Source organism: Panthera onca, chromosome A2 (assembly GCF_046562875.1).
Source record: "Panthera onca isolate mPanOnc1 chromosome A2, mPanOnc1 haplotype 2, whole genome shotgun sequence".
Classification (NCBI taxonomy): domain Eukaryota; kingdom Metazoa; phylum Chordata; class Mammalia; order Carnivora; family Felidae; genus Panthera; species Panthera onca.
This window is the reverse complement of record NC_138340.1, coordinates 18,481,851-18,504,488: the sequence shown is the minus strand read 5'-3', so window position 1 is coordinate 18,504,488 and position 22,638 is coordinate 18,481,851. Positions and strand designations below refer to the sequence as shown.

General features: G+C 43.6%; 2 protein-coding genes across 6 annotated transcripts in view; one reads left to right on the top strand and one right to left on the bottom strand.

The window, feature by feature from the left end:
- NDUFAF3 (NADH:ubiquinone oxidoreductase complex assembly factor 3) overlaps nt 1-22,638 on the bottom strand; it is a 339,096-nt gene that overhangs the window by 112,364 nt on the left and 204,094 nt on the right. The gene's annotated exons all lie outside the window — the stretch shown is intronic.
- USP4 (ubiquitin specific peptidase 4) overlaps nt 1-22,638 on the top strand; it is a 48,180-nt gene that overhangs the window by 800 nt on the left and 24,742 nt on the right. For 4 of the 5 annotated variants that reach the window (XR_009610325.3, XR_009610326.3, XM_060633625.3 and 1 more), the window contains exons 2-8: nt 2,480-2,607; nt 7,463-7,593; nt 8,738-8,864; nt 9,479-9,624; nt 9,749-9,810; nt 20,064-20,204; nt 21,039-21,156. Coding sequence is in view for 3 of the 5 variants with exons in the window: in XM_060633625.3 (XP_060489608.1) it covers nt 2,480-2,607; nt 7,463-7,593; nt 8,738-8,864; nt 9,479-9,624; nt 9,749-9,810; nt 20,064-20,204; nt 21,039-21,156 (853 nt within the window). In the remaining 2 variants the exon portion in view is untranslated. The remainder of the gene's footprint in view (nt 1-2,479; nt 2,608-7,462; nt 7,594-8,737; nt 8,865-9,478; nt 9,625-9,748; nt 9,811-20,063; nt 20,205-21,038; nt 21,157-22,638) is intronic. The other variant, XM_060633626.3, reaches the window with a different exon arrangement.

The window sequence follows — 22,638 nt, the reverse complement described above, 5'->3', positions numbered from 1 at the left end:
CCTAGATAAAAAGATTAAAAGTTCAGGGTTTAGAAGAGCAAGTCTGAGACCAGAGGTTTCTTAAATTGTTTAGTAGAAGAGAAGATACTTCGACTAGTTAGATTTCTTGGTAGTCTTATCGTGTGAGAGTAGAAAGCTAGGGCTTGGCTTTGCATTGAACTTGATTGAACGAACATCCGTCTTTAAGAAACTGTGGCTGTGTTGATAATGCCGTTTACAGTAACCGAGAAATTGAGCAGGGAAGGGAAACCTTGGGATTAGGAGGAGTTCAGATAGGGCTTTATAGTGTTCTTCAGCTGGCCAAGCTGTGAAATGCAGGGCAAGCAGAGGAAATTATCCTGCATAGGGGTGATATATGAAGGACACTCAGCAGAACCAGAGGAAATTTGAGATAGACTAAGAACACGCACTAAAAGTGTTTGGAGGGTGCTGTTCAAGGGGTTTGGAGGGAAAAGAGCATTGTAGAGATTTGGATATATTTATGGATCTTTGTGGCCTCTGGGAAGCTGCCTGATCTCTGAGGTTTGTTGGCTATAAAACTTAAAGGACTCACCAATATGATTGTGCTCCCCCCGCCCCCCGCCCTGAGATTTCCCCCTCCTTCTTAGTTGTAAAACAGCATAGTGATACTTTTTTTTTTTTTAGCTTATTTATTTTGAGAGAGAGGGAAAGAGAATATGAGCAGGGGAGAGGCAGAGAGAGAGGGAGAAACAGGATTGATCCCAAGCAGGCTCCACAGTGTCAACACATAGCTGGACTTGGGGCTTGAACTCATGAACCGTGAGATCATGATAGCCTAAACCAAGAGTCAGATGCTTAACTGACAGCCACCCCCACACCCCAACAGCATAGTGATACTTTTTAAATATAACCAGAGCAACTTAATAACTAGAGACTAGAAACTATTATATGTCACACCTAGACACTGTTGTATATGCATGTATATGTATACACACACACTTGTTTTAAACACGTAACTTTTATAAAAAAAGTTATGAATTGATTTTTTTATTACAAAGTGCCATATTTACAGTTTTAAAATAAAGCCTTTTTCTTAGAAATGTTACAAACATTAATATAGTTTTACAAACTACAACAGTGTGGGGGAATGGCCTGGTTGCTTGACTTCAAATGAAGTTTTTTTGAATCTTAAAAAGGCCTGAGTCTGGGAAAAAATGTATATGCCTATATTTGATAAGAGATTAGTATCCCTTTGTCAGATTACAAAACAGAAGACAGATTTTTACTGATTGGGATATTTTTCTTTTTATGTTTTAGTCTTAATCAAATATTTATCAAGTGCCTTGATAAATGCAGGGAGCTAACTCTCTGTGCCTAGATGTCTATAGATACGAAACACATGCATTTTTTAAATATTTTCTTTGGTACTCGCAGGAAGTCTGAAGTGTGTGGTGTTATCGCATTTTCAGAAAGAAAATTAACTTAATGCTCTACATGTCAAATAGTGTACCCAAACTGTCTTGGACAAGGACCTCTATAAAGATCATTATGAAATTAATGACTTGCTTATTAGCAAACAAGATTTTATTCATAGGAGGACATCATTTATTTATTTATTTATTAAGTGAGTAGTAGATAGTTTTCTTTTTAATGTTTATTTATTTTTGAGACAGTGCAAGCAGGGGAGGGGCAGAGAGAGAGGGAGATACAGAATCTGAAGCAAGCTCCAGGCTCTGAGCTGTCAGCAGAGAGCTTGAAGTGCGGCTTGAACCCACGAACCGTGAGATCATGACCGGAGCCTAAGTCGGACGCTTAACCAACTGAACCACCCAGGCACCCCAGAAGGACATCATTTAAAAAAGCCTTTTGAGGTGTGCTTCGGTGGTTCAGTCAGTTAAGCATCCAACCCTTGATTTTGTCTCAGGTCATGATCTCATGGTTTGTGAGTTTGAGCCCTGCGTCAGACTCTGTGTTAACAGTGTGGAATCAGCTTGGGAATCTCTCAATCTCTCTCTTTTCCCTGCTCCTCCCCTGCTCACTGTCTCTTTCTCTCTCAAATAAATAAGTAAATAAATAAATAAACATTTATTTAAAAAGGCCTTTTGAAGCCAATCATTTCCTTTTATTTATTCATTAGTTATTTATAAATTATAATATAAATATAAATTATTTATATTTATTTATTTATTTATTTATTTATTTTTAAGTAAGCTCTACACTCAACGTGGGGCTTGAACTCACGACCCGGAGATCAAGAGTCACACACTCCACTGACTGAGCCAGCCAGCTGCCCCTATTCATTTTTTCAAAAATCATTTCAGTTTATGGATTTTTTACCTTTGCCAGACCATGTCTGCCATGTGGGGCCTATTCCAGCTTTTGTTCTTAAGAGTGTGTTTCTGAGTGGGGACTGTGTATTGCTCAGGTGGGAAGACCATAAAAAAAAAAATTAAGAGAGCAGTTGCAGAAACTTACAACCTCAGCTTTTCCGGTATAGTAAATTTTTGTCTGTCTCTAGGTATCTTATTGACAGCCGGTGGTTCAAGCAGTGGAAGAAGTATGTGGGCTTCGACAGCTGGGATATGTACAATGTGGGTGAACACAATCTGTTTCCTGGCCCAATAGATAACTCTGGACTCTTTTCAGGTATAGTATCCCATTGCTTTTCTTTTGTTTTAAAAAATTTTTTTAAAATTCTATTTATTTTGGAGAGAGAGAGACAGAGTGTGAGCAAGGGAGGGGCAGAGAGAGAAAGGGAGACACAGAATCCAAAGCAGGCTCCAGGTTCTGAGCTGTCAGCACAGAGCCCGATGCAGGTCTCGAACCCACAAACCGTGAGATCATGACCTGAGCCAAAGTCAGACACTTAACTGACCGAGCCACCTAGGTGCCCCCCCCCCCCCCCCCCCCGTCATTGCTTTTCTAACTGAAATATTCCAGGCACGCAGTGGTCTGAAGTGGTGTTTATCAGTAACATGGACATGACAAACCTAACTTTGCTACTATGAGGGGATAGAAACAAGTATCCTTGATTTGTATCTATCAAAGAAGGCTTTGTAGACACTCAGGGAGAGGTTAAGTTACTCTTTTCCTAAACTGCTTCTAAAGAGCAGCTTCCAGTATTTTTCTTTTTGCAAATTAGTTCTGCTAGAGATGTCAGATTTTAGATTAGCATGTGGAATGGAAAGAATAGGATATCATTTTGAAATTGCATCTGGAATCTGAAATTTGGGCACCAGAATGTTCTGTGTTAACCTTTGCAGTTGAACAAACTGTAGACCTGTCTCATCCATCAAACATTCCTGTGATGGTTGTTTGTCACAGAAGTGGTGTGAGGAGAAGTGGAAGGTAGAGCTACCATCACAATCAGCTCCCAGTGGAAGAAGTGACTGAAAAAGTGATGTGTGACCTACCAGAGCTGGGCTTGTACCTGTAGATGCATTGAGATGACAGTTGGGCTTTCTCAGGCTCTTTTCTGCCTAGCTTTAGACTCAACTTGCAAGCAGGACACAGGTGATCTGTTGATTTTGCCCCAAATCAGAGCAGTAGGAAGATAGACAATACATGAAGCTTGATCCAAGTACCTAACACCAAGCTGGGTGTTTTTAAAAATGAGCAGTGCTTCGGGCTCCTGGGTGGTTTAGTTGGTTGAGTGTCTCTTTTTCGACTCAGGTCATGATCCCAGGGTTGTGGGATCAAGCCCCACATTGGGGTCCATGCTCAGCATGGAGCCTGCTTGAGATTCTCCCTTCTCTCTCTCTCTCTCTCTCTCTCTCTCTCTCACTCCTCCCTCTCCCCCCCTCTCTCTCTCACTCCTCTCTCTCTCTCTCTCTCTGTCTCTCTCTCTCTCTCTCTCAAAAATGCCCAGACTTGTTTTAGTGGAGGTCTAATGACATAATGAATAATTCATGTACTTTGTTTCCTGATGTAGGTCACAGATGGTGGCATCATACCATGAAGTTGCCCTAAGGGAGCACAGCAGTGTATTTGCACTTTTCTTCCCCATGCCCCGCTCTTTTTTATTTTATTTTTTCCGGTAATCTCTAACCCCAACGTGGGACTCAATCTTATGACCCTGAGATCAGGAGTCGCATGCTGTACTGACTGAGGGGGAGACAGAGGATCCAAAGCGGGCTCTGCACTGACAGCAGAGAACCCAACGCAGGGCTTAAAGTAGGACGCTCAACCGACTGAGTCACCCAGGTCCCCATTCTTTTTTTTTTGAATAGATTTTTTTTTTTAATGTTTATTTTTGAGAGAGGGAGAAACAGCACAAGCGGGGGAGGGGCAGAGACACAGAATCCGAAACAGGCTCCAGGCTCTGAGCTGTCAGCACAGAGTCTGACGTGGGGCTCAAACTCATGAATGGTGAGATCATGACCTGAGCTGAAGTTGAACTATCAACCAACTAAGTCACCCAAGCGCCCTATGAATAGGAGATTTCTTAATGCTTTTAAAAGTACTAGTGATAAGAATCCTAGGGCTAGAGGGGCTCTCTGAAGTCATTTTGCATGATTTTCAGCTAAGGGCAGGCATTTCTTCCATGGTCCCCCAATTTGATGTCATCTGGTTTTGGCTTGAAACATTTGCTGTGTGCTTAGGAAGTGAGAAGTACATTCTGTTCAGACCCTGCTTCCTTGGAACATTGACAGTGCAGGAATGACCTATCTCATGATTGAGGGTCACCCCTTAGTCCCCAGGCTTTCAGTCACCTGCCAGTCCCAGTCGGGCTGCCTTTCATCTAGGGTCACAGGAGTGGCTGGACGGGGCTCTTGAAAGTGGGGAGGGATGGGGTACAACATGTCCTTGTTTATGTTGTCCACAGAGCACCCCTTTTCTCATTGCCACCTCTGCCCCTACTGTCTATCAGATGGAATATCTGTGCTTAGGCCAACCAGTGCTCTCATTTCCCCCCTTTATTTGCCACTCTGTTGAAGAAATTTGCAGACTAAATCCCCAATTCAAAACCCCTGTGTGATTTTTTAGCATGATGCCAGTTTTAGGTGAAATTTGAAATTTCCAGTTAAGTGAAATTGAAATCCCAGTTGTATTTATCCCATTTGCACTGTTGTGTCTAAGAATGACATGTTTGGGAAAATCATCACTGAGCCTTAGATGGGAAAATGCCCTGTGGAAATGTTGGGCTTGGGGATGGTGCTGCTGAAAGCTGTGTGTTCTTTTCCCACATTTAAAGGCTTCTGGCTGTTGCTAGGCACAGTATGGATGGCCAGATCTGTGTAGTACTTAGTGTTGGAAATGAAGAAGGGATATCTCCCCAAGTAAGACAATAAGCGAATAACTTCTGTGAGTTTTAATTTATAAATCAGAGAAAAGTTTGGAATTTAGGTTGTCAGTTTTGGGGGGAAGCATTTGTCTCAAGCAGGCTGATACCAGTGGGTCATCCTTCTGAACAGAAAAGGCCTGGTTTGTCATTGTTAATAATCATGCCAGAGCTGCTGTGGAAAGTGGGTGGCTCTGGGGAGGGGCAGAGAGAGAGGGAGACACAGAATCCGAAGCAGGCTCCAGGCTCTGAGCTGTCAGCACAGAACCCGACGCGGGGCTCAAACTCACGACTGTGAGATCATGACCTGAGCCGAAGTCAGACGCCCAACCGACTGAGCCACCCAAGTGCCCCTTAATTATAATAAAATACACATAACATAAAACTTATCACCTTGACCATTTTTAAGTGTACAGTTCAGTAGTATTAAGCATATTTACATTGTTTTGCAGCCTATCTCCAGAACTTTTTCACCTTGGAAAACTGAAACCCCATACCTATTAAGCAGTAACTCCTAGCCTCTTTTCCTCCAAGCCCCTGGAAACCCCCATTCTACTTTCTGTATCTGAATCTGGCTACTCTAGATACCTCATTTAAGTAGAATCATTCAGTATTTGTTTTCCTGTGACTGCCTTATTTTATTTAGTATATTAGTATAGTATTCTCGGGTTCATCCTCATGGCGAGGTCAGAATTTCCTTCCCTTTTAAAGGTTGAATAATATTCTGCTATAGGTATATACCACATCATGTTTATCCATTCATCCATCTCCCCTTGGTATTCTTGTCCTCCACCGCTGTTTAATTCCTTTCCTATTTCCTTGGAGATGAAATTTCAAGGCAGAGGTGGATCAGATCTGAATTTTGCTCTAAGGAAGGGCAGAAGAGCTGATTGGATAGGGTATAAACTGGTGTTGAGGGGGTGGGTGATGACAAGCCCTGGTCACCTTGTGAATGCTGCTTATGGTTTTAGTTTTTTGTTTTTAACATCGTCTGCCTTGAGTTACGGATGAGTTGCACCATTGTGGGTACTTCTGCTTTCCCAGTTTTGTGGCTTGCGCTACCACAGGAGTGGGTGTTGAAGAGCACAGAGGCTCCCTTCTTGGGAGGGGATCAGTCTTTCCTTGATCCAGTTCCTTGGTCCTCAATTGAGGGAGTAGGTTTCAGATCATGAACTTCCACTTCTGACCCCCAATCATGTTGCCTGCCTGTGGTAGGTGCGAGGTGGACGTTTAGCATGTTGGAGTATTACATATTTTCTTCCTTCACAGGGGGTTATCTAGCTAGGTTTTGACTTGGACTGTTGAAAACTAAGAATACCAAATGACTCTTGGTAAAATAAAGTTGACTTCAATGACGTGTTTGTTGCTTTCTTAGTAAATCAGGAGAAGGGTTGCCTGGGTGGCTCAGTTGGTTGAGTGTCTGACTTCAGCTCAGGTCATGAACTCGTGGTTCGTGAGTTCGAGCCCCGCATTGGCTCTGTGCTGACAGGTGGAGCCTGGAGCCTGTGTCAGATACTGTCTCTCTCTCTCTCTCTCTCTCTCTGCCCCTTGCCCACTCACACTCTGTCTCTTTCTCTCTCAAAAATAAACAAACATTAAAAAATTATTCGTATTTCAGGAGAAGACGATGTATATATTTTTAGGTGTTTGTTTTATGTATTTTGAGAGTGAGAGAGAACATGTGTGCACAGTGAGCAGGAGATGGGCAGAGAAAGAGGGAGAGAGGATCCAAAGCAGGCTTTGCAATGTTAGCATGCAGCCCGGTGTGGGGCACGAACTCATGAACTGTGAGATCATGACCTGAGCCGAAATCAAGAGTCAGACTCAACCAACTGAGCCACGCCCAGGCACCCCGAGGAGAAGATGGTATTTGACCTCAGTGAAATTTCACTAAGCAGAATGTTATGTTAAATATTCATAATTAACAATTTAAATTGTGGACTCTGGAAGCACTTTGAAAATGTAAATTGGAGGTTTTCTCTTTTATTCTTCCTTCTCCGTTCAATTACGGGAGAAGTACACATTTCTCATAAAATGTTCTGAAAGCATGGCTAAAGACGGCTTTCAGGTCTGCTCTGTGTTATGGCCAGAGACAGAATTTTGGAATTTTGTCCTGTTATTATAAATAATTTTCTTGTTTCTGAAAACTACGTAAGAATCCTGTAAAACAAACATTTCTGAGAGAAGAGCAGTGAGTTATGAGCTGTTTTCTTTTTTCAGATCCGGAGAGTCAGACCTTGAAAGAACATTTAATTGATGAATTGGATTATGTATTGGTCCCAACCGAGGCCTGGAATAAATTACTCAACTGGTATGGCTGTGTAGAAGGCCAGCAGCCCATTGTCAGAAAAGTGAGTACATGAATTGTCACAGCTGTTGGTCAGTGTCTGTGAGTGCTCCTTGGGGGACACTGACTAGAGTTGGTTTCCTGGGGTACTGGATGTGCCTAAGTGGTCGAGTAGAGGTGTTTGAGGCCTTGTTTCTGGTTCTCTTTAGGGAATTGTGATCGTGAGTGGTGGTGAGTGAGGCTGCTCACTTGGGGTGTTATAGTGAGTGGCCTCCAAACATCAGAGCTGCCCAATGGCTTGGGGTGTGTCCAGCAGTGCCATGAGAGCACTTTCTGGAAGGCTGTATGAGAGAAAGTTTACTTGGGGTCATAGGGACCTACGGTAATGTACCGCTTCCTGTTTATCTTAAAACTTTTCTGAAACTGCTTTTGCCTCTGTGTTTAAGAGTCTTTGGCCACATTGTTGAATGTCTCAAAAAGCAGGTGTTTATAAGCCAGAGAATAGCCTCTTGAGGGAAACAGGCTATGGGATAGACACCTGGATTCCTAACCCCTCTGGTAGATGGGACTCATGAGAAGACTGCCCACCCTGACTCCCATAGTTGTTTGCTTGTCCTACCAGAGGGAAAATCACAAGATCCCACATGCCTGCTGATAGGTAGCCATTGAGTAAATTTCTCACTGTCTGGTTTGTAGTTCCCCTTCTTAGAGTAGGAAAGAACTGCAATCCTGAGGCCATGCTTCTAAGGATCACTGTTCGGGGCCAGAGCTACCTTCTTTTCCAGCTAGAAACCTGGGCCCCTGAGAGGGGTTAGGGATCAAAAAGTTGGGGGCATGCCAGTGTCCTGCAGATGTCTCCTAATACCCACAGTGTTGCCATATGGTGAGTGTTCGGCTGCCTCAGGGATTTAACTATATTCTCTAGTCCTCTCATTTGACAAACCTTGAAAAGGAGACATCATGATCCTGATTTAGAGATGAACAATGGCTTCCCTGTTGTGCAGTGTTGTTCCATCCGGACGCTTTTCCTCATGAGTGGGAAAAAGATTTTTAAACTCCGAGGACGGATGCCAGTGGCTTTAAAAATCTAATCACTTAGGGAAACTGATAACTGTGTGAATTCTGCCTTTTACCACTGACAAAACCTATTGCTTCCAAGACTGCCGGTGTGGAACCCCTGCTCCTTCACCTGTGCCTCTTACTTGCAGGTTGTGGAGCACGGCCTGTTTGTCAAACACTGCAAAGTGGAGGTGTATTTGCTGGAACTGAAGCTCTGTGAGAATAGTGACCCCACCAATGTGCTGAGTTGCCATTTCAGCAAGGCAGACACCATTGGTGAGTAGCTGGGCTGGGGTCCCAGGTGTCCATTGGGAGAGTGCAGGGCATTGTGGCTAATGGGAGGGAAGCCAGGCACCCCCTTCAGAATTGTTACCCATATAGTCTCAGGTTGTGGTTACCAGTCCTGACGTGGGAGCCTGCTCTCATAGAGAGCCAAGCCTGGGAATCGTGTTCTGTGAAACACCTGGCATGGCCCCTGCCCATTTGACATACGGTGGTAAAGATGAGGAAATGCAGATTCAGAGAGGTCAAAGTAACTTAAAAAATCTTTGTGAGAAAGTGGCAGGGCTAGTATTTGAAACCACATGGGTCTTAACTTCAAAGATAAGTTTTCTCACCTTTCTGTATTGTTGATATGCTATGTAAATGGGACCCACATCCTCAAAGAAGGAGGAGCATAGAGAAAGTTTCTAGGTATGTGAGTGCGAGAAGATGCCAGTGGAAGATGTGTGGCCTTAGGAGTCGCCATGGGGCTGAGGTCAGTCAGAACTTTTGGTCCAAAGCACCCTGTGACCCTCTGAACAGGAAGGAGGATGAGCAATTGCCCGGTATGGGTACCTTTAGCCTTGCATCTGGAGAAGGCCTTGAGTGATCTTTCTGCTTGTCCCTAGCAACCATCGAGAAGGAGATGCGGAAGCTGTTCAACATCCCTGCTGAGCGTGAAACACGGCTGTGGAACAAATACATGAGCAACACTTATGAGCAGCTGAGCAAGCTAGACAACACTGTCCAGGATGCGGGGCTGTACCAGGGTCAGGTAGGAGGGCTCAGGCCATGCCCCAGCAGGCAGCTCTGCCAGATACCTGCCAGACATCTGGTTCTGAGCACATTAGCAGTGAGGTGCTTTGCATATTCCTTATATGGTTTTCCCTTTCACTCAGGTGCTAGTAATTGAGCCCCAAAATGAAGATGGCACATGGCCGAGGCAGACCTTGCAGTCAAAGTAAGTGAACTCTTTCTCCCTTGTGGGTGGGCACACAGGTGTAAGAGAGACGCTGTTTCCTAAAGCAGTTATTGTGCTAAGAAAAATTTTTGGGGAGTCAGATGAAGAAACATGCTATTTCATATCCAGAGTCTGTAATCCTGGCCTTGGGTGAGCAGTGTGCTGGGCAGCCGTCTGAGGAAAGCTGTCAAGGTGTGTGAACAAGATGGTGAGCCTCTCCTTGTTGAGAATGAGAGAAGGAATAGAAGGGGCCCAGATCTGGGAATGCTTTTCTGCCAAGAGGTCGCTTTGTTTTTGTCAAGGCCATTCATTTTCTCCACCTGTGGTGAGAGGCTTGGATGGGAAAGAAGAGGGCTCAGGCATGGGATCTTGTATGACTTAAAGGTAGTAGTTTGATCCCACCCCGCTTTTTAACCATGGGCCTGTTAGTCATTGTTGCTTACTCGGGGAATGTTGCTAAACTGGGACCCCAGGCATCTCTGTCTCAGGAGAGGTTTGTGGGTGGTGTGGAATTATGCATGTCCTGAGAAGGGGACAGAAAGGAAACATGAGTTTTTCTTTTTTTTTTTTTTTTTAGTTTATTTATTTGTTTTGTTTTGGTTTTTTTATTTAAAAAAAAAAATTTTTTTTTAACGTTTATTCATTTTTGAGACAGAGAGAGACAGAGCATGAACGGGGGAGGGTCAGAGAGAGGGAGACACAGAATCCAAAATAGGCTCCAGGCTCCGAGCTGTCAGCACAGAGCCCAACGCAGGGCTTGAACTCACGGACTGCGAGATCGTGACCTGAGCCAAAGTCGGCCGCTCAACCGACTGAGCCACCCAGGCGCCCCGTATTTATTTATTTTGAGAGAGAGACAGTACGAGTTGGGGAGGGGCAGAGAGAGAGAGAGAGAGAATATGAATGAATGAATCCCAGACAGGCTCCACACCTTCAGCATGGAGCCCGACGCAGGGCCCAAACCCACAAACCCACAAGATCATGACCTGAGCCGAAACCAAAAGTCGGATGCTTAACCAACTGAGCCACCCAGGTGCCCCATGTTTTTTTATGGTAGCAGGTGGGGGGATTGTGTCTGTGGTCTGATAGTTATGGGGACAGTGTAGGTCTTTACTCTCTTCCTTCAGTTAGGTCTTGGACAGGGACTATTTCATAGTGATGGGCTCGTAGCTCCTTTGAGAGTCATGAAAGCTACCTGCTCTCTCTTGAGAAACACTCAAGAAGACACAGCATTTTGCCAACAATCTCAAGGGTTTTACAGATACTCTAGCCATGGACTCCAGTTTTAGAAACCCTGGTCACCAGTTCCTGACAAATTGACAAAATAGCTGTGGTAGGCAGGATAATACCACCCTCCATGTCCGTGTCCTAATCCCCTAGAACCTTTGAATATGTTAGGTTACATGGCAAAAGTGATTAAGATGTGATTAAGGGTCTTGAGATGGGGAGATTATCCTGGATTATCTGGATGGGCCCCATGTAATCACAGGATGGACGAGGGAGATGAGAGTCAGAGAAGGAGATGTGGGAACAGAGCAGAGTCCAACTGATGAAATGGGAGAAAGACTTCACTGGCCATGAGCCAGGGAATGTGGGCAGCCTTAAGAAGTCCCTAGAGCCTCCACAAAGGAATACAGCTCTTTATTTTAGCTCAGTGAGAGTCATTTTGGATTTCTGACCTGCAAAATTGTTAAGATAATAAATTTGCATTGCGTGTGCGGTTTTTTTTTTTAATATAAATTCAGTTTATTCATAAATTTGTGTTGTTTTAAGCCAGTAAATTTTTGGTAATTTGGACAACAGTAATTGGAAGGCTAGCCTTGGCTGCTGACTCCCTTCTTGGAACTGGAAATGCCACAGAACTGAGAGAAAATAACATTAAAAACTGTGAGGAACCCCTGGGGAGACAGAAGGTGATTGGATTCCAGTCTGTGAGGTAGGGTTGACAGTTTGGAGCAGAAGAGGCTGGATATACTGGTCAAGGGAGACTGTTAGAGTTCTGCCTTTTTCTCTTCCCAGTGCTGCTTCTCCCCATCCCTTCCACACCCTAGGGTCCCAGATTCCAGTCAAGGGAGATGGCTTTTGGAAAAGAACAGTGTCTCCTTGTATTTGCCTAAAGGTTAGAGTTTCTCTGCAAAGTGTGGCCAGTGGCCAATGGGCCCAGAGTGGGATTCCTGAGGTACATTCCCTTCCCCACTCCCCTAATGGCACCAGGTACTGTTCTAGATACTGAGGATGTAGCAGTAAATAAAGTCTCCATCCTCAAAGAGAAGTAAATGACAAATAAGAAAAATCCACATGGGGAAAAATCAGGGAAGAAAATCAGCAGGTATAGGCTTTGGGAAGAGGCAGATTTAAATAGGATAATGGGGAGGCCCCACTGAGGTGCCATTTGAACACAGTTATGAAGGAGGTGAAGGAATCAGCAGTGAGTGGAGTGCTTATTAAGAATAACATTGTGAGGCAAAGGCGCCAGCAGCAGTGGAAGTTCTGAGGCAGAAGCAGGCTTTGTTGAAGACCAACAGGAGTTTGTTGTGGCTGTGGTGCCAGGAGTGATGGCAGGAGCTTTTGGGGGAAGGTGGTAGGCCCCGTTGACGGTTCTAGCTGTGCCTCTGGGGGAGGTAAGGAGCTCCTTGGAGGAGGTGTGGTAAGGGGAGAGATCTCACCTGGTGGGATCTCACCTGGTGAACAGCTCAGAGGGAGCCATAATGAGAAGCTGACCAGTATAGTTGGAATGAAAGGAAAATGGCAGATTGACAGCCTGTGCTAGTGGGAGCATAATTCATGTTCCCAGCCTCATAGGAGGATGGAGTAAGCATAAAGAATACCATCAAGGAAAGGAGGAGGTGGGTACGTGAAACAGGAACAGGGTGGCATTCTTGGGAACAAAGAATTCAGGAGATGGGTTGAGTAGCAGAATGGATGTAACTGAAGCTGAATGAACAAGTTGGAAGGTCAAGTTGAAGAATTCTAGAAAGCATTAGGAGGGATGAAGAGATGAAAGATAGGAGAAGCAAAATGCTATAGGATGAGGGTAGAAGTGGCAGTATTCGTATCTCAGAAGCAGAGAGGAAATGACTGGAGCAAGGGGAAGAAAATGTTTGAGGATAAAATGACCAAGAGTTTCTCAGAGATCACAAAAGAGGAAAGATCTGAAATTTAAAGAATGCTAAACACAGATGGAAGGAAGAAAGCCCACCCCTAGACACACTAGAGTAAAAATTTAACAATGGAGATGTAGAGAAAATTCCACATCTTATTGAAAGAAAAAGTCACAAAGGAATAAGAAGCAGATTAGTATCAAACTTCTCAGTAGCACCAGTAGATCTGAGAGCTACTTTGTCAGTGTCAAAATAACTTTCTTAAAATATATATGTGTGTGCGTGTGTGTACATATATACATGTATGTATATATATATATGAATATATTTTATATATACAAATATGTATATAATGCATGTATATTTTATATATTCTATATATATGTATAATATATAATATATATAAAATGCTTATTTGAGAGACAGAGAGTGTGCATGGGGGGGGGGGGGGGGGAGAGAGAGAGAGAGAGAGAGAGAGAGAGAGAGAGAGAGAGAGAATGAGAGAATATCTCAAGCAGGCTCCACACTGTCAGTGCAGAGCCTGACACGGCTGAAACCCACAGCCAAAATTAAGAGTCGGACGCTTAATCTACTGAGCCACACAGGTGCCCCAAAAGTAAAATTTTAAAAGCAGAATTTTATACCCTACAAAACTATTACTTAAATGTAAAGATGAAATAATTTTTTTCTTTAGCGTAGATGACCTTGGAAGATTTTCCACACAGAGCTCCTATGTGGAAGCTACTGTTAGAACTCAGGCGCTTGCAGTAAAATCCATAACGTGTGAGAGAGAGCACATACCTAGGAAAATATTCTGTTGGCCAGAAAAGCAAGGGCTTTGTGATTTTGGAGTAAGCAAAGATTTTTGACACAAGAGAGAAGACACGGCACCACAAACCACGGAGGAGGAAATGGATAAAGGGGGTGACTTTTAAGTTAAGAACTTCTGTTCATCAAAGCGTAAAAAGGCTAGCCACAGGGTGAGAAAAGATACCTGCAATACATATGTCTGACAAATTGCTTTTATCCAGAAGTTTGAAGAAATGCCTTAAGTCAGTAAGAAAAAGACAACTCCATTAGTAGAAGGGGCAAAAAATCTTTAACAGTTACTTTATAAAAGAGGATGTCCAATGGCTTGTGAGCTTATGGAGAGGTGTCAACCTCAGCAGTCATCCAGAGATGGCAAATTAAAACCACAACACAGTGCTTCTGCACACCCACCAGAATGGATTAGTGAAAAAGATGGACAGTACCAAGTGATGTTGAGGTGTGGAGCACCCCAAATTGTTGACCCTGCCGATGGGGCATGTAAATTGGTGTGATTTTAGAAGACTTGGCAACCCATGCTAAATGAAGAATTCTGTGTATTTATTCTGTAACTCAACGATCCACTCCTAGGCATACTGCCAACAGAAATACATCTCATGTTCACTTAAAGATAAGTTCAAAGATGTTCACAACAGCACTGCTTATCATACTCACTGGAGTTAACCCAGATGTCCATCCACCAAAATAGAGTGGATAGGTTAATTGAGGCATAGTCACACAGTGGAATTCTGTAGGGCCTCGACAACATTGAGTGTCATGACCAATGCTGAATGAGAGAAGCCAGACATAAAGCAGCATACTGTATTCTCTTGATAGGAAGTTTAAGAACAGGCAAAGCTCATCTAGGGGGCTCAAGGTCATGGTAGTGGTTAGCTGTGGGAAGAATCGTAACTAAAGGGAGTATGAAGAGGACACCAGAGGTTTAGTGCTGTCCTGCTTCAGAGTCAGGGTTCTGGTTATATAGATGTATTCACTTGATGAAAATTTCTTGATTTTTTACTTAGGTGGTTTATGCATTCTCTATGTAATTCTTTGCTAAAAAGTTTAATAAGAAGAAAAATTTAAGAAAGCAATCCATAGCAAAAGCAGTCCAGAAGTAAATTCTGGGTAATCCCAACATGGAAGGCAAGTGAGGAAATGGGAGGCAGTAAAAAGCAGAGAGAGATGGGAATGTCATCCGCCCTTTCTCTTGTGGAGAAAAGTAGATAAAGTTTAAGTAATTGATAGGGAAAAATAAAAATAGTTACAGGTCCTAATAAGTTAATGGAGTAACTGCCAGAAATCTAAAATAGAATGTATATCTTTGAAATACACTGTGTCGATTAGGAAAGGTTTGCTGGCAGTTAAGAAAGACTAGACGATCAGTTTGTGAAGAAAGATGCTGAGGTCTTTCCAAAAAGAACTTCTGAGATGGGTAGTCCAGTGCTGGTATCATTAGTAACCCAGCCGCTCTATTGTGTTGCCCTACCGTGTGCAGCTTCTACTTCAAGGGTAGCCCCCTGTGGGTCCAGGATCCTGGAGCTGCAGTGGTTATACCTGCATTCAAGTAGCAAGGAGGAAGAAGCAGGAGGGACATAACCCTTCCTTTTAAGGAAATTTCCCAGAAGTCACACATCCTTTTGCATCTTTTTGGTCAATAATAAGACCATAGCTGGCTTCAAGGGAGGCTGGAAAATGCTGTTTAGCAAAGATGCAAGGTGTCTAACTAAAAATTGGGGATCAAAAACTAAGGAAGAAGAGCAGAATAGCTTATTGGGAGGCAAAAGGGGAAAATAAATCCCTCTTTTTCTTGTCTACTCTACCAATTCCTATGGTCACCAAATGTGTGTGGGTTTTCTCCCCACACCATCCAGTTCTCTGACACCAGCTGGGTGTTCTGGAATTTCACTAAATTCTGACACTATCTACCTGGAGGTAGCATCAGATCCCACAGGTTAAGGGCTCAGTCCAATCAGACTGGCCCATTTTAGATCCCAGTTCTAAGTCCAGGTTGTTACCTGTGCTTGGGTCACTGGCTATAAATCACAGGTTCCCATGATCCCTCCTTGGGCTCAGTAGTTTGCTAGAATAGTTTACAGAACTCAGGGAAACAGTTTATTCACTAGATGACCAGTTTGTTACAAAAGGCTATAACCTGGGAACGGTGAGATGGAAGAAGAACCAGGTGGTTATAGGGAAGGGGTGAAGAGCTGCTATGCCCTGTTCAGGCATGCCATCCTTCTAGCACCTCCACATGTTCACCAACCTGGAAGCTCTCCAAAATTCCCATACTTCAGGGATTTTTGTGGAGGTCTCAGTAAGTAGGCATGATTGATTAAATCATTTGGCCGTTGGTAACTGAATTCAGATTGCCAACCCTTATTGCCTCCTCAAGGGTGGGGGTGTGTGGCTGTAAGTTCCAACCCTCTAATCACATGGTTAGATCTCCTGGCAACTGGCCCCCATTCTTTGTGATTTTCCAAAAGTGATTAATAAAAACTGAGGTGTGGTTGAAAAGTGCTTGTTGGAAATAACATGACAACTCCTTTCACTTTTATCACCTTGAAACTATTTCAGGAACCAAGGACAAAAAAACACAAATATAACAAAAGATGCTTCCATTGCTCTTATCACTGAGGAAATTACAAGTGTTTTAGGGGCTGTGTACCAGGAATTTTGAACAAGATCAAAAATATATTTATTATTGGGGCGCCTGGGTGGCTCGGTCGGTTAAGCGTCTGACTTCGGCTCAGGTCATGATCTCGCGGTCCATGAGTTCGAGCCCCGCGTCGGGCTCTGTGCTGACAGCTCAGAGCCTGGAGCCCGTTTCAGATTCTGTGTCTCCCTCTCTCTGACCCTCCCCCATTCATGCTCGCTCTCTGTCTCAAAAATAAATAAACATTAAAAAAAATTAAAAAAAAAAATGTATATATATTTATTATAAACCACAGCACCCTAGGATACAACTAGGAAACTGTCACACCTAAGAAGGGAAATTGAGGGCAAAAAAAGGAAAAGAAAGAACTGAAAAGTTTGGTAATTAGAAAACATGAGATGAGAAGGCTGAATTAAGGCCATGTAGAATAGTGATTAAAACAACTATAAATGAGTTAAACTCACTAATCAAAACTCTCAGACCAGCCATATTAAGTAATACATCATCTGTCAAGCAGACCCAGGGTTAACCTGGAGAGAATGGGAAAATACATCAAGTGAATGTGTCATTCAGGGGAAGTCATTGATTGGCCTAATCCTTTTTTTTTTTTTTTTTTTTTAACCTACCTATAGAGTCAGCTTGACATGTATTGTGGCAGGAAAACTTCCTAAATTGTTTCTGTTCAGCTCTTTATTAGAGAGGGCCACCTAGTAAATTTTGAACATTTTAAGATCATTTTCTCATGCTTCAAAGATTTTCTGTAGAGCTGGCCTCCTATCTCTCTCTTTCTCTCTCTAATTCCCTCTGACTTACCTTGCCTGAGGTTGCTAAGGCCTGATTAGCTCTCCACCATGACCCCTTTTCAAGGCTGCCTGCCCAGAACTAGAAGAGGCCAGTGTTCCTGAAGTGGAGATGTGGGCGCACACAGATGAGAGTTAACAGCATTGGTGTGGGGTGAGCCCAGCTAAGGTTGTTGTGAAGGCAGTGAGGATTCTGCCTAAGAATTCATTGTTACCTTAATGATAATACCAGGTGCTAGACTCTGGCTACTTGAGGTCACCCCTAAAGGGTGGGCTCATCCCCAGAGCAGCCCTCAGCTTGGAGAACAACTGAGAAGCATGCAGAGCATGGTCGAGCAAGGAGGGCGGGCATGGGTGTGCTACAGGCCTCAGTCATGGGTTCAGAGCAGGTTCTAGTCATGATTGGTAAGGACTGGATGTGCCTAGGAGCAGGAAATACCTCAACAGAAAGGTACTGGGAGACCAGAGGCTTGGCCAGCATCTTTTAAAGGAGCAGAGGGATCCTTATTTGGAGCTGTAGTCTCTGTTTTCAGAGTGTTTGTGGCATGGGACCCAGTGGGGTCTTGCTTCACCTAATATGTACACTTGAGAGTCAGATGTTTCCCACCAGTTCCCCATTTGCCAGCCTTCAGTGTCCCAGGTTGTGCTCTAAAGCTGCCTAATGACAAGTGACAAGTGCCCAGGCAGTTCCCAGATAGTCACTCTTCAGAGGTCTTGCTTTTGTCTGTCAAGGGTGGAGTTTAAGAACAACTTTGTCGGGGCGCCTGGGTGGCTCAGTCGGTTAAGCGTCCGACTTCGGCTCAGGTCATGATCTCACGGTCCGTGGGTTCGAGCCCCGCGTCGGGCTCTGTGCTGACAGCTCAGAGCCTGGAGCCTGTTTCAGATTCTGTGTCTCCCTCTCTCTGTGACCCTCCCCCATTCATGCTCTGTCTCTCTCTGTCTCAAAAATAAATGTTAAAAAAAAAAAAAAGAACAACTTTGTCATATGTAAATTTTCAAGCATATAAAAAGAAATCCTGGGGCGTCTGGGTGGCTCAGTCGACTGAGCTTCTGACTTCGCCTGATTTCGGCTCAGGTCATGATCTGAGTTTTGTGAGTTTGAGCGCGGTTTGTGAGTTGGAGCCCTACATCAGGCTCTGTGCTGAAAGCTCAGAGCCTGGAGCCTGCTTTGGATTTGGTGTTTCCCTCTCTCTCTGCCCCTCCCCTGCTCACGCTCTGTCTCTCCCTCTCTCTCAAAAGTAAATAAAAATTTAAAAAAAAAGAAATCTTACATATTCATCATTAGATTTTTTTTCCAACTGAATTTATTCTGAAAATACAGCATTTTCTAGAACATTTTAAATGTCAATATTTTTGTTTGTTTTGTTTTCTTTCATTTTAAGGAGAAATGTTCTGTTTAAGAAATTGACAGGTCTTGGTTATGGCTTCTGTGGATTTTTGCCCTTTTAAGTTCAAAGAAATAGCATAAGTTACCAGTAAATAGTTACTAAAAAGGGAAGTGTGACACTATATGCCTTTAGGTTCTGCACATCAGATTGTGAATTTCACCATCCTGTAGTACCTGTCAACAGAACTGAGATAACAGTATGCCACATTAGACCAACCGTGGGTAGTGACTTTCCTCCCTACATAGTAGGCTGGGAATACCTGCATCACATTGGACAGGCTTCAGATATGTGCTAAAGTTACCTGTCTGGTGGAGGAGAGTGTCCCTTGGCCCTGCCCGTTCTCGTTTAATGAGCTACCTGAGTTCTTGGACTTCTTGGCAGCATGAGGATGAAGCTCTGTGAAGCAAATGCTCTTCAGCATTAGAGAAGGTACATTTCTCAATGGGAAGATGAGAGGCTGGGGAGTTCTCTTTCCCTCTCCCTCACTGTGACCTCAGTGTGGAGCAGAACTCAGTTCCTGATTCCCCTTTAGGCCCCTCGATAGTTTCCTAATGTCTCTGCACTGTAGGTGTGGGTACAGGATCACTCCTTATCTCTGCTGCCATGTTTCACTTTCTTCTTGCAGAGAACCCTGGTTGAGATCAGATCTCATGAGGTTGGGCTCTTTGCTGGGGCATATTATAATCATTTTCTGTAGTCTAAAAATAACCCCAAGCCTAGAAGGAAAAATCACATTTGTACATACTCAAAACGATTCAGAATGATTCACTTTCTTCTACAAGTTCTTATACAGATTTTAGTAGAAAATTGATAAAACTCATACCAGTTTAATATTTGGGGCATTTAGCCCCTGAATTAATTATTCTGAAAGTTGGTATAAATTTAAAATAAGATGCTGTGAAAAATATTGAAACATATTAGGCCAGCCTTTGAAACAGAGAGATTACTCACATTTGGTAAATTTGAGGAAGCAAAAGTAATTTTCCTTGAATAGCGTAGTGAAACCAAATTACCATTTTCCTGTTCATATTTGTTTATATATGTGTTTATATATATATATATATTTACATTGTAAATTTACATATGTAAATTTTATTTGCGTATGTATTTTTAGCCAGCTGTTCATTTTGGGTCAGGTATTCTTGGATATTTATCTCTTATTGCCATTTTTCTGTGTCTTTCACTGGTAACTCTTAAAGTTCAGGGAAGCTTATGATTTATAAATCAAACCAGGATGCCCTAAAGATCAACCTTGTGGTTTATCCTCCTGAGAGATTCAGTGGGTGACCATGCAGATGAATGAGACCAGGAAGGCCAATTAATCTCTTGACTCTCACTTAAATAAAATTTATCTTGAAGTAGTATGAAAGTAGGCCTTTTGTAGTTTATTTTAAATAACTGAATGTGGAGAACATTTATTTCTTAAGAAGAGACCTAAGGCATTCATTCGGGCTTGCTTTTGCAGAAAGTCAGTAGCATTGTCTCTGCTTCTCTCTCCCAGATCAAGCACTGCACCTAGCAGAAATTTTCCTACCTCTCCAACATCATCAGCAAGTCCCTATTCCTCAGTGTCTGCCTCTTCCATTGCAAATGGTGATAGCACTAACACCTCTGGGATGCACAGTTCCGGTGTCAGCAGGGGGTAAGAGCAGGCCCTTTCACTTCACTTCCCTCCCTCTGGGTCCTTTCCCAGGCTGTACCTGGAGAGCTCTGTTGCCACACTAAGCATAGTGGGATTGGGGTTCCCAATGGGGACGTGGTGCATGTGGTTTCTTGCTCTGGTTCCTACCCACCGTAGAGTGTGCCTCCTCATTCTCACTTACATTGCTTGTTCTTCTATGAGCTGGTGTTTTGCCCACAGCCTAAGTCACTGGTGGTTCTGGGGAGTCACTGCTTTTGTCTATGAAGGGATGGGTTGGCCATATGGCAAAAGATCTGTGAGGGAATGGTTCTTTGCTGTGGGAGAGCCCTGCCTGTATCCCCCTCTGGATGGCTGTGATTCTTTGTGCAAGCATCTCAGGAGTGCCTGCCACACAGCAGGGATAGAGTGGAGGAGGAGGGTGAGGTGAGACAGTGTGCATGAATACTCAGGCACAGTCAGGACTTAGTGTGGCCTGGTGGGTGGTGGCAAGTGTGAGCCCTTGATCTTGGCAACCACATGTTCTTTCCTGGAGTCACATGGCAGTTAGCCTTCTAGAGGGATACACAGTTAGCATTTGCCAAAAGCCTGAGACAACTCAGATAGCGTTTCTCCCCTTAAGGATGTAGCAGGTGGTAACCTGCCATTATGTCACATCAAGGGCAGGGGTGGGCGAAGGCGTGTGGCCTGAGGGCTGACGAGGGGAGTAGAAAGAACTTGTATCATGAGGTTATTTCCAGATAAGAATTCTAGAAGCCCTGGAGGAGCCCAAAAAGGCATCCTGAGGGCATGTGTACAGCACTCGCTTTTATTGCTATTGTGGATTGTGTTTTCCAGTGGATCTGCCTTCTCTGCTTCGTATAATTGTCAGGAGTCCCCATCGTCTCACATACAGCCTGGGCTCTGCGGACTTGGAAACCTGGGGAATACTTGCTTCATGAACTCTGCTTTACAGGTAGAGGGGAACTACCATCTAAATAACACTGCTTCTTCACAGGACTGTGGCTTGGTTAAGAAAGGCATGCTAAAATGTTGGGAGGATCCTTTCCCAGGGGTCCCTGCCTACCCTTTGTTAATACTTCAAGGATCCCTGTCAGGGCACCTCCCACCTGTTAGAACAGAAGGGCCTCATCAGTGTTAATGACCCCAAAATGTCTTCCTAATCAGTTCTGGGTTTGGTTTTGCATTAAAATATTTTGACCATTAGGGAATGGTCAGAAAATATTGGAGTATTTGCCTGGTTGGTTTCTGATAGAATGAGAACTCCCAGCAGCTCATGCCATCTTTTCACCAAAGATAGCTTATATCATGCCCCTGATTGTGCTGAATCCCCATATCCTCCCTTTGATACTTCATTTGTTCATTGATCAAATATTTATTGGGACAGGGGTGCCTGGGGGGCTCAGTTGGTTAAGTGTCTGACTCTTGATCTCAGCTCAGATTTTGTTCCCAGGGTCATGAGTTCAAGCTCTGCATTGGGCTCCATGCTGGGTAAAGCCTACTTCGAGAAAAAAAAAATTATTTGGGCATACTATGTGACAGTACTGTGGTGGACATGGGCTGGAGTTAGGGTCCAGTTAGAAAGTTAGGAGAGCACAGTTCCCAAGACTGCTTTCACTTCTGACACCAACTGCAAGTTTGGGAGTCCCCAAGACCACCTTCAGTTTCGATAATTTGCTAGAAGGACTCACAGACTCACTTAAAACTATTATACTCACAGTTGGGGTTTATTATAGGAAAAGTATACAAGTTAAAATTAGCCATGGAAAGGAGCAAATAGGAGTCTTGGAGGGTCCCCAGTGCAGAGCTTCTGTTGTTGTCTGTCTGTTGAGTCAGAACGTATAACTCTTCTAGCATTGACTTGTAACATTAAGCATGGGGTGTTGCCAAATATGTAAACTCACCTGAGCTTTGGTGTCCAGAATTTTTATCAGTACTTTATTTTCATGGCTTGATTGATTGATTGATTGAGTGCCCAGGTTGACTATTGATAAGATGTGACCCAAGCCTCCCCACCCCTGCCCCACCAAGTCACATTGTTGGTCTTTCCAGAGTGGCTGGCTCTCTACCCTAAGATGACTGTATAAGTGTGGCCACCACCACCCTAAATCACAGTGTTAGATTCTATATTAGGACTAACTAAAGACCTCCAGGCAAACAAAGATACTCCTGTCAGGGATAATATTCCAAGGATCAACAGAATACTTCCCCAGAAGCCAAGGGCAAAGGCCAGACTTTCTCTTTGGACAAGGCCAGATTCTTTACTATACACAGAGACTCAGTGGTGAGCAAATCAGACATGGTTTTTGTACCCACAGGACTTACAATCTAACTTGGAAGTTTCTTGGAGTATAAAGGAAAAGATTAAAAAATACGTTAAAAAGTAGGTGACTCTTGGGTTTTGAAGTTGTTTTTCTCCACTGTGGTGAGATGGGAA